This window comes from Theropithecus gelada, chromosome 7b (genome assembly GCF_003255815.1).
Source record: "Theropithecus gelada isolate Dixy chromosome 7b, Tgel_1.0, whole genome shotgun sequence".
Taxonomy (NCBI): domain Eukaryota; kingdom Metazoa; phylum Chordata; class Mammalia; order Primates; family Cercopithecidae; genus Theropithecus; species Theropithecus gelada.
The window spans coordinates 75742966-75754056 of NC_037675.1; the positions used below are offsets into that span (position 1 = coordinate 75742966).

At 52.9% G+C, this 11091-nt stretch overlaps 1 protein-coding gene across 1 annotated transcript in view; it reads right to left on the reverse strand.

The window, feature by feature from the left end:
- Positions 1-8416: 8416 nt before the first annotated feature.
- Positions 8417-11091, reverse strand: part of SYNDIG1L (synapse differentiation inducing 1 like) — a 20975-nt gene continuing 18300 nt past the window's right edge. Inside the window, exons 3-4 of the mRNA XM_025392493.1 lie at positions 10359-10499; positions 8417-10202 (exon numbers count right to left, since the gene is read on the reverse strand). Of these exons, the coding sequence (XP_025248278.1) occupies positions 10044-10202; positions 10359-10499 (300 nt within the window). The 3' untranslated portion in view covers positions 8417-10043. The remainder of the gene's footprint in view (positions 10203-10358; positions 10500-11091) is intronic.

The following is an 11091-nucleotide window of genomic DNA, read 5'->3' on the forward strand; positions in this document are numbered from 1 at the left end:
AGAGCGAGACTCCGTCTCAAAAAAAAAAAAAAAAAAAAGAGTTTGGTTTTTTATCTAAGAGAAATAGATGTCCTTTGAAAGCTTTAACTAAAGGAGGATGACTCAACCAAATTCGCCTTCAGGAAAGTTCAATTTAGCTAAAAAGAGGCCAGGGAGGACATTTCAGAGGCTTGCTTTTTTTTTCTCCCTGCATTAAAATCATCTTTGAAAAGAGACTGGACAGATTTACAATAGTATTGGAATATTTAAAAAATGTAATACTTTTTTTAACTTCAAACACATTTCAGCATTCTCAACATACAGAAAATAACAGAACATTACAAATCGTGTTTAAATACAGACAGTTCTTGAATTTTCATCGATGTGATGTCTCTTGCTTTGCTGATAATGAAGACTTCTACAGTTTGTTTAAAAACAGTTTTCTGCTGGGCGTGGTGGCTCATGCCTGTAATCCTAGCACTCTGAGAGGCTGAAGTGGGCACAGTGGGCGGATCACTTGAGTCCAGGAGTTTGAGACCAGCCTGGGCAACATGATGAAACGCTGTCTCTATTAAAAAAATACAAAAATTAGCCTGGCATGGTGCAGGTGCCTGTAGTCCCAGCTACTCAGGAGGCTGAGGTGGAAGGATCACCTGAGACCAGGGGGTTGAGGCTGCAGTGAGCCGAGGTCATGCCACTGCACTCCAGTCTGGGCGACAGAGTGAGACCCTGTCTCAAAAAAAAAAAAAAAAGTTTAAAAATGACCACACTTGGCCGGGCGCGGTGGCTCAAGCCTGTAATCCCAGCACTTTGGGAGGCCGAGACGGGTGGATCACGAGGTCAGGAGATCGAGACCATCCTGGCTAACACGGTGAAACCCTGTCTCTACTAAAAAATACAAAAAATCTAGCCGGGCGAGGTGGCGGGCACCTGTAGTCCCAGCTACTCGGGAGGCTGAGGCAGGAGAATGGTGGGAACCCGGGAGGCGGAGCTTGCAGTGAGCTGAGATCTGGCCACTGCACTCCAGCCTGGGCGACAGAGCGAGACTCTGTCTCAAAAAAAAAAAAAAAAAATGACCACACTTAACTAAAACAAACAAACAACCCTCCCCCAAACACTTCTCATGCTGGCTGACCTCTCTTTGTCCACAACTAAGAATGCAGCAGAATGCTCTGTCATTATATGCAGAAACAAGACAACCTGAAGCTAAATGGATGCTCTGCAGAGTCAACAGGTCCAGCCTCACAGTGCATGCCCTGAGCTACAGCCCCTCCAAAAGGCGTCTTCCCCCATAGCCTCAATGCCAAGCAAGGAGCTGTCAAGAGTCTGCCTCGGTTGTTTTATTCTTTTTACAAACCACACATATATGCAATCGATAACTCAGGATTTCTGGTCAATAACCAGATAATTAACACCATCTTATTAAAAAAAAAAAAGCCAGAAACATCTTTAAATGCCTTGTCACTCCAACAGCAAAGTGCACAGAATGAGAACACAAGAGTGCCTCTTCATTTTAAAAATGTTTGAAAATACATACAACTTTGATAGCGTTTCAGAGTGCTCCAGACACCACGGCTGCTTCATGTATACCATGGACAATTTCTAGAGCATTTTGAGAGGCTACAATATGATCATGATCAAATTTTGTAATTAAACCTGATGAGGGCAACAGACACTACTTCTAAAATAAGAGATGTGTCGATTACGGTGCTCCCCTACTCTAAGGCAGGGGTGTCCAATGTTTTGACTTCCCTGGGCCATGCTAGAAGAAGAATTGCCTTGGGCCACACATGAAATACACTAATAATAACTATAGCTGATGAGTTAAACACACACACACACACACATACGCACACACACTTCATAATGTTTCAAGAAAGTTTATGAATTTGTGTCAGGCAGCATTCAACCGTCCTGGGCTGCACAGGCTACAGGTTGGACAAGCTTGCTCTAAGGTACTTACAAGGAAACAGATAAACTGTTTTTAAAATGTCTTGCCAGGTGCGGTGGCTCACGCCTGTAATTCCAGCACGTTGGGACTTTGGGAGGCCAAGGTGGGCGGATCACTTGAGGTTAAGAATTCGAGACCAGCCTAACCAACATGGTGAAACCCCATCTCTACTGAAAATATACAAAAATTAGTTGAGTGTGGTGGCAGGTACCTTTAGTCCTAGCTGCTTGGGAGGCTGAGGCATGACAGTCACTTGAACCTGGGAGGCAGAGGTTGCAGTGAGCGGAGATTGTGCCACTATACTCCAGCCTGAGAGACAGAGCACGATTATGTCTCAAAACAAAACAAAACACGTAGCATAAAATTTACCATCTTGGCCGGGCGCGGTGGCTCAAGCCTGTAATCCCAGCACTTTGGGAGGCCGAGATGGGCGGATCACGAGGTCAGGAGATCGAGACCATCCTGGCTAACACGGTGAAACCCCGTCTCTATTAAGAAATACCAAAAAAAAAAAAAAACTAGCCAGGCGAGGTGGCGGGCGCCTGTAGTCCCAGCTACTCGGGAGGCTGAGGCCGGAGAATGGCGTGAACCCGGGAGGCGGAGCTTGCAGTGAGCTGAGATCCGGCCACTGCACTCCAGCCTGGGCGACAGAGCGAGACTCCGTCTCAAAAAAAAAAAAAAAAAAAAAAAAAAATTTACCATCTTACCCATTTTAAGTGTACGGTTCAGTACAATTAAGTACATGTATGTTGTTTTGCAACAGATCTCCAGAACTTTTTCAATTTGTAAAACAAACTCTATGCCCATTAAACAAATCCCAGTATTCCCCTCCCCCAGCTCCTGGCAATCACCATTCTTGTTTCTCTTTCTAGGAATGTGACTACTCAAGGTACCTCACATAAATGGTATCATCCAGTATTTGTTCTTTGGGGACTGGCTTATTTCACTTAGCATGATGTCCTCAGAGTTCATCCATGTTGCATCATGTGACAGGTCATTTAGGAGGTTCTGCAGGAGTCTGAGTAAGAGCTGATGGGGGCTTGGACTAGGGCTTGGAGATGGAGATGGCAGGAAATAACAGGGAGGCTGGGGGGTGGTAGAGTCACAGGACTTGGTTTGGTTGGATCCCTGTTTTCCAGATGCTAAAACACCAAGCAACATCTTACCCGAAGTTGCACACAGGCTGGGGATGGGATTTGAACTGGGTGGTGGGCTCCCCTCTTCTCTGCTCTTTTTATTTTGAGATGGAGTCTCACTTTGTCACCCAGGCTGGAGTACAGTGGCGTGGTCTTGGCTCACTGCAACCTGCACCTCCTGGGTTCACGCCATTCTCCTGCCTCAGCCTTGCGAGTAGCTGGGACTACAGGCACCCGCCACCATGCCCAGCTAATTTTTTGTATTTTTAGTAGAGACAGGGTTTCACCGTGTTAGCCAGGATGGTCTCGATCTCCTGACCTCGTGATCCACCCGCCTCGGCCTACCAAAGTGCTGGGATTACAGGCATGAGCCACCGTGCCTGGCTGATCTTCTCTGCTCTTAACCACTGGGCTGTGCTCTGGGCCAGCCAGCTCTGAGTGCAAGTGTTAGGGACAGGGCTGGAGGAGGTTAAGGAGAGAAAATGGCCAGGAGATGGCTTCAGGGAGGGAGGCAGTGGGTGAGGGTGGAGCCACAGCAGGCTCCCAGAGGCTGAGGCACCATTCACCGATCTGTGGAACTGGGAAAGGCCTCGCGGTCCTCCGTCTTCCTGTCTGTGAAATGGGGACAAGAACACCTGCCTCAGTGGTACAGAGAGTGGTGTGAAGGTCTTTTGTGCACCCAGGGTGCTCTGTCAATGTAGCCTGGCCCAGCTGCCTCACCCCAGCCCTGCCCACTGGTGCAAGCACACTCATTGTCCCCTTTGTCCCCTTCTGGCTGCCTCTGAGGGATCCTGCCCCCTGGGAATTTCTTTCTCTGTCATTTCCTGGAGGAGCTAGAACCCGCTTTGAAACCTGCCTGGCTCTTTAGTGGGAGAGAGGTAAAAGCAGTTCAAGGGATGTGGGTTGGAAGTATTTGGAAATGCAGATGGGCCGCACGAGCACCTTTTATTTTTGTTCAGAACATCTGAGTCTCCCCGTGGGGACTCCCCCGCCCAGAGTAGCGCCTCCCCGAAAGGCAGAGAGGATGAGAGAGCACCCAGGGGCTGCCATGAGCTCAGGGCAGGCAAAAGCAAGGCTGTCGCTCTCCTGTCCCACCCCTACCAAGCCACCAAAAATAGAAGGGCCAAGATGTCAGTCCCAGGGAGGGGCCAGTTGGGGAAGCCTTTGAAGCTGGAAACAGTCGGGGAAGGAAGGCTGAGAGAAGCAAGTTTGTTAATATTCAATGGGCGGCAGCAGCAGTTGTCCCTGGGTTTTCTGTTTCCAAGGCAAGCAGACATCACCAGCCTAGCTCAGCAACTCCAGGGCCTGTGAGGCAAGGCCTGGGCTTGGCTCGTGACTTGCTGGGTGACATTGGGCAACCGGAAACCCTCTCTGGGTCCCTGTTGTCTCATCTGTAGCACGAGGGATGGTGACTAGATCACCTCCCGGGTTCCTTCCTCCTGCAGCGTTCCGGGACTCACACCTTTGGCCACTGACCCCTGCCCCACCTTCTGAGTGGGGCTCAGGCCTAGGGCTCAGGGACTGTGCTGAGCATGTCTCTGGGAAGCAGCAGGGCGCAGGGGCACACTGATGAGTGGTGCAGGTGCCCAGGGGCAACATCAGGGCCGTTTAATCACCAGGGCAGTCAGGCATGGACAGGTGCGTTTGGGGGAGGGGCCCACTGTGTCAGCTGTTAACACTTAAGTTCCTGGAGCAGAGAGGTCTGGAGTTCTGGGGAGGGGCCAGGGAGGCAGGAGAGGGAACACTGGGAGGATTTAGGGCTTGGCCTGTTTATCAACTACTGTGGAAGTATTTCACTGTTCTGACAATCCCTGCAGCTGTGTCCACGGACCTGCTGTCTATCAGCCCTGTTCATGGAGAGGGAGAGATGGAGAAGGCTGCCGGGGTTCTGGGAGTGGGTTTCTAGTCCTTCCCACCATCAGAAAAATTCCTGTCACTCAGAGTGGGGCCAGGTCACTGTTGCCCCTTGGTCCATCCCCCAGGGTTCCTGGCCTGCCACCCTTAGGACACCCCTTTTTCCCTGGGACTGGGGAACAGTGAAGGGAGGCTCTCTTTCCACTCCTTTGCCCACAGTCCCCGTGGCTCTACTTGCCCAGCAGCTGCTCTGGACTGCAGGCCAGATAGCCTCAGTTCCTGGCTTCTGTGTGGCTGCCCCCTCTGCCATCAGACCACCCCCGCACAGGGCCCATTTGGCCACCCTCCCTTATATCCCACGTCCCCTAGGTGAGGCCCTTTTCCATCCCATTCCAGCCTGGCCTGTAGGGGAGAAAGTTGAGATGGGGTTGAAGGGTGGGGGCGGCCAGAGCAGGTCCAACATCAGGTCCAACATGTGGGGACAGGGGATGGGTTCTTGGTGCAGGGCCCCCACTCTGCCGGCTGCCCCAACTTCCCTGTGCAGCAATTTCAGTTTCTATTTTGAACAGTTTGGGTTGGTTGCTTCTCTGCCTTCCTGCTGGGTGTTTATAGTGAGGAAAATAATTGGTAATATTTGCACAGATGTGCTGGCATTGCAGCTTGTCACGGGCACCTTTACCCAGGGGACCCTCCCTGCCCCCAGCCTGTCTCTGCCAGCCTGAGGAGCCAGCCTGAACGGGAGTAGCTGAAGCCCCTATGCCTCCCAGGGGCCTCAGGCAGCCAGACGCAGGCGGAGCTGGGAAGCAGGAGCCTCAAGTGCCCCAGGCATGCCAGGGGAAGAGGGTGGGTGGGCGTCTGATCAGGACAACGCTGGGATCCACAGATGGGTCCTTTCTAGGGGCTGCATGAGGGAGGCCCCCAGGGCTTCGTTTCTGATTCCATTTTCTTCTACAGAGCCTGAATTTGCAGCTGAGGGTAGGGATGGGGTGAAAAGGAGAGGGGCAGGTCCAAGGTTGAAAATAGAAAATTGTGGACAGGCGCTGTGGCTCACACCTGTAATCCCAGCACTTTAGGAGGCTGAGGTGGGTGGATCACCTGAGGTCAGGAGTTCCAGGCCAGCCTGACCAACTGAAATCCCATCTCTACTACAAACACGAAATTAGCAGGGCATGGTGCCGCATGCCTGTAATCCCAGCTACTCGGGAGGCTGAGGCAGGAGAATCGCATGAACCTGGGAGGCAGAGGTTGCAGTGAGCTGAGATTGCACCATTGCACTCCAGCCTGAGCGACAAGAGTGAAACTCCATCTAAAAAAAAAAAAAAGAAGGTAGATAATTGTTTGGCTTCTCTTTCCACCTCTCAAAGCCTGGAATAGCATTTCAGAGGGCTGGGAAGGAGGTGGGAATTGTGGACTGTGAGACTGCCTGCCCAGTCCAAGCAAGGCCTGGACCAGGGTACATGCTGCCGTGTGCCGTTTCCGGGGCCCCAGCCAGGCTGGTGATGGGTGGGACCACAGCGCAGGCAGGGCCAGGTGAGACTCCTCAGCCACTCCTCATGCCCCCTTCTCTTCTTCCTTTTTAAAAAATAATCTCTCTGTCTCTCTTTTTTTTTTTTTTTGACAGGGTCTCACTCTGTCGCCTAGGCAGGAGTGCAGTAGTGTGGTCATGGCTCACTGCAGCCTCAACCTCCCAGGTTCAAATGATCCTCCTGCCTCAGCCTCCTATATAGTAGCGGGACCACAGGCATGCACCATCATCCATCACGACCAGCTAGTTTTCAAATGTTTTTGTGGAGGTGGGGTCTCACTATGTTGCCCAGGCAGGTCTTGAACTCCTGGGCTCAAGCAATCCTCCTGTCTCAGTCTCCCAAAGTGCTGGGATTACAGGTGCGAGCCTCCTTCTTCACCTCTTATATGTGCACGTGGTGCATGTATGGGTGCATGTGTGTGCATACAGCTTTTGTGCATGTGTGGGCCGTGCCTGTGTACATGTGCATGTGTGTGCATAAAGGTTTGCGTGGTGCGTGGCTGTGCCTATGTGTATGTGTATTCATGTGTGTGGGTACAGGTATATGCAAGTGTGTGCATATATGTGGAGCTTGTGCGTGTGAACGTGCATGCTCTGTGCCAGGGTTTGGCTTCTCCCAGAAGCCAATCCTGAGACAAGGGTTCAACTGTAGGCGGTTTATTGGGAGATGATCCCAGGAAGCACAGCTGGGGAGTAGGGAAGGAGGCAGGGAGAGGCAGTCAGCCAGTGAAGGGCATGTGTCAAGCAGAATGCTGCTGTAGGCAACTGAGCTCAGTCCCACCGGGGAGCCCAGGGAACCTGTGTAGAACACGACCGAAGCAGCCTTCGGTGTGAAGAGGTGAATGCAGAGGGGATCTAGGTGGGCACCAGCGCGTCTGCTGCTGGGTGGGTGGGTGTGGTGAATGTGGTGATATGCCATTTAGGGCCCCTTCAGGAAGGATTGACAGCTTTCCAGCTGCTGCAGGTCCTGGCAGCAAACAGTCTTCAGGGCAAATCTTTTCCAGTTGTCACAGCTGAAGACCATTGCCTTGCCTGAGGTCACACCCTCTTTCTGGGTGGCCCACATCTAATGACTGGTCAAGAGGGAGTAGAAAGATCTGGCTCTTCACCCCAATTTGGGTCAACTCTGGCTCCTCTGTGGGTTGGCCCAGCCTGTCATTCAGGACTGCATTGCAGCCTGACCTCTCCGTCTGCCCAGATCTGCCTCCTTCTCCACGCTTCTACAAATGTTATCCCAACAGCAGCCCCTCATATCCACCCCACAGGCTAATCTCTGTTTCTGGGGTTTGCAATCCATGCAGCATGTGTGTGTGCATACATGCATAGCTGTGTCTTACAAGTAGGTGCACACATGGATATGGGATGTGCATAACCTGCCTCCCCAGGGCCCTCCATCCAAGTGACCTAGAGGCCAGGCCAGTCCCTGTGCTGGCCCAGGCAGGCTCCTGGGGGCTCAGGTCTGAGAGGATATTGGAGATTTGGTGCTGAGCTGGGGCCTGAGGCAGGCAGAGATGCCTTCCTCTCCACATTGCCCAGGAGCAGCTCCTGGGATGGAAGAGATGGTGAACCCGAGAGCAGGAGGCAGGGGCATGGACTCCTTGGACCCCTCACACCCTGTATCCAACCTTGGTAGCCCTAGGCAGCTCCGTGGCGCCTCGGTCACCCTGGCTCACATCCCTTCCTTCCTGTCCTCCAAGGCTCTTGAGCCTAGAAGGGCTTTTATTTCAGGCATGGATCTTGCTTTGGCTTGCCTAGAGCAACCCAAATGCAGGCCATCGCCCTACAGCCAGACTACTCCAAGCAGATAAGTCCTGAGATGGTGCAGACATTCTGGCCACAGCTCCTCCTAAGGCCCATACATCATGGGCTTGTCCTCTCCGGAGGCTGCTAGGGGTCAGAGCAGCAGACATAGCAATAGAATGGGATTCAGGCAAAGGCGGGGTAGGTGGCACAGCAAGAGACCTAGAGGGCACCAGGTGTTACAGAAACGTTTATTACAAGGATAAATCAGTACAATAATGGGATCTTAAAACTGCTGTGATGCAGGAGTGGAGGGCTGGGCAGTGCCCAAGGCAGGGGAGGACAGTGGGACAAGGGATGCTCAGTGGGGGAGCCACAGCCCTGGGTTCTATATGGGGCATGGGAATGACCAGGTTCCCACATCATGCACAGCAGGGGCCTGTAGCTTGAGTCCAGACAGGCCTGCTCACATTGGTGCTCCCCCCTTGCCTACCTGGATGTCTCTAAAATTCTGGATGTGCCCTAGCTGAGGGTGTTGAGAGCGGCCCTGAGCAGAGGTATCAGTGAAGATGCCCCAGGGGTAACCAGGTACCCACCACTGACCCCCTAGCATTCAGAGAAGGGAAAACGTCATTGGTCTTTGAGAGACAGGCCTGACGTTCTTCCTTGAGTTGGTGGAACCTTTAGGAATGGCTGTAGTTTGACTCCAGCCCGGATGTTCCAGGCAGAATCCAAACAGCCTGGAAGTTTCCCGTGGAAGGCTCCTGCTACACCCCAGCCTACAAATACAAAGAATTATGTGACCAAATCCCTTAGATGAATTCTATTAATCCTAGGCCTTGCTCAAGGGACACCTCCTCCAGGAAGCCTTCCTAAGCACTGCTGACTACTCAGCAGGCCATTCCTTCCCTGAGTCCCTTCCCTCATCTATACTACTCCTTAGGGTCTCTCCTTGTTGCATTTTTTGCAGGGCTGGACCTAGGGCCCTGCACTCAGTGGCTGGTGAGCTGAGGGCACTCTCTGGGTCTAGTCTATTTGTGATGGCACCAGCTCATGGACTCCCAGGCAAAGCCCAGAAAAGGATGATGGGGGCGGGGAGTGGGGGGACAGTAGGAAGACTCATGTAGTCCAGCAATATTTCAGGACTCTCTGTCATTGCAACTGCCTTTTGCACCCACATAAAGAAGCTCCAAGAACCTGCCCTTGGTTCAGAATTTACATACTGAGGTTCCTCTTCCCTATCTAGAATCTACAGTGCCTCACAAGCCCATGGGGAGATAAGCACCCTGTACAATCAGAGACAGCAAGAGGCCCCCTTGTCTCCACATATTTCCTTCTTGGCCTGCTGAGGTCTGGGCATGATGGGGCCAGAGAGTGGAGTTAGGGGAAGCTCAGGCTGTCCCCAGGTGAAGATCCCTGTGGGCTGAAAGGATTGGGACAGGTCCCCTTGTGCCCTGGGCACCCCCTTTCCTCCCCGTAACCTCCTGCTCTTTCTCTGTGGGGAGATTGGCAGGGTAGGTGATGGGCTGGCTGTAGGGCAGGAGATCTTCTAGAGAATGGGCAGAATGGACTGAGCTAGGCCCCGCTGGGATGGCCTGGTGGGCAGCCCTGCCTTCTGCTTCCCGTCTGTAGCCTGGGTTAGAGAGTGGGGCCCCGGGCCCTGCTCTGGGGCTGGGAGCAGCAGGCAAGCAGAAGTGAAGGCTGAGCTCTGCAGGCTGCGGAATGGGGGTCTCCCCCTCAGCAAGCCACTCTCCCGGGATCATCTTCAGGGGCTGGGCCTTTCCATAGCGTCTGCAACCCCAAACCCCACTGCTTCCTCAGGTGGGCAGGGGAGTCAGGATGCAGGCCCTACTGGCTACTAGCCATGGCCATTCTGGGACATGTAAGCTGCCAGAGCTACCACCACGGCCACGTAGAGACCGGCCCCCACGGCGATGGCGAGTGTGGCTAGAAAGAGGGCCCGGCGGGAGGTGGTGCTGGCCAGGCGGAAGTCCCCTTTGGAGATGGCCTTGCTGGTCTAGGGAGAGAAACACGCTGATGAACAGGAGTGTCCCCACACCCAGCAAAACAGCCCAGCCTGCCAGGCCCCTGACCCCATCCTGCAGACGCGATGCCAAACCCTCAAGTAGAGGGATGGGCCAGGGAAGACCCCCTGGGCCCCAGGTGCTCTTACCCCCTGGGAGAAGTAGAAGGCAGCAATGCCCAGTGGCCAGAAGCAGCAGAGCATGGAGAAGAGAGTAAGTCCCAGGTGGTCCCTGGGAGGCAGCGTGAGGAAGTTGTCTTCACTTTCGCTCTCCGTTGAAGTAGCATCGCTCTGCAAAACAGTGGGGTTTAGTGACCAGGCCCAGGATCAGCCCCGCCCCAGCAGGCTGGAAGAGGTTTTTAAAAAGGCAATGCCCAGTGGCCAGTGACAGGCAGTCTCTTCTGCTGCAGGTGGGGGTGTAGGCTGGCCTTGGCACTTTCTACCAAAGCCTTAACAATGGCACAATGATTCCACTTTTAGGAATTTATCACGAGGAAAGAAGGCAAATACCTACATGAGGGTTGTTCATCCTAGGAGAGCAATTGTGAAAGAAGAGAAACGCTCTCAATGGGCTGGTCACAGCGGCTTACACCTGTAATTATAGCACTTTGGGAGGCTGAGGTGGGTGGATCACCTGAGGTCAGGAGTTTGAGGCCAGCCTGACCAACATGATGAAACTCCCTCTCTACTAAAAATACAAAAATAGCTGGGTGTGGTGGCAGGTGCCTATAATCCCAGCTACTTGGGAGGCTGAGGCAGGAGAATCGCCTGAACCCGGGAGGCGGAGCTTGCAGTGAGCCGAGATCGTGCCATTGCACTCCAGCCTGGGTAACAGAGTGAGACTCTGTCTCAAAAAAAAAAAAAAAAAAAAAAAAAAAAAAAA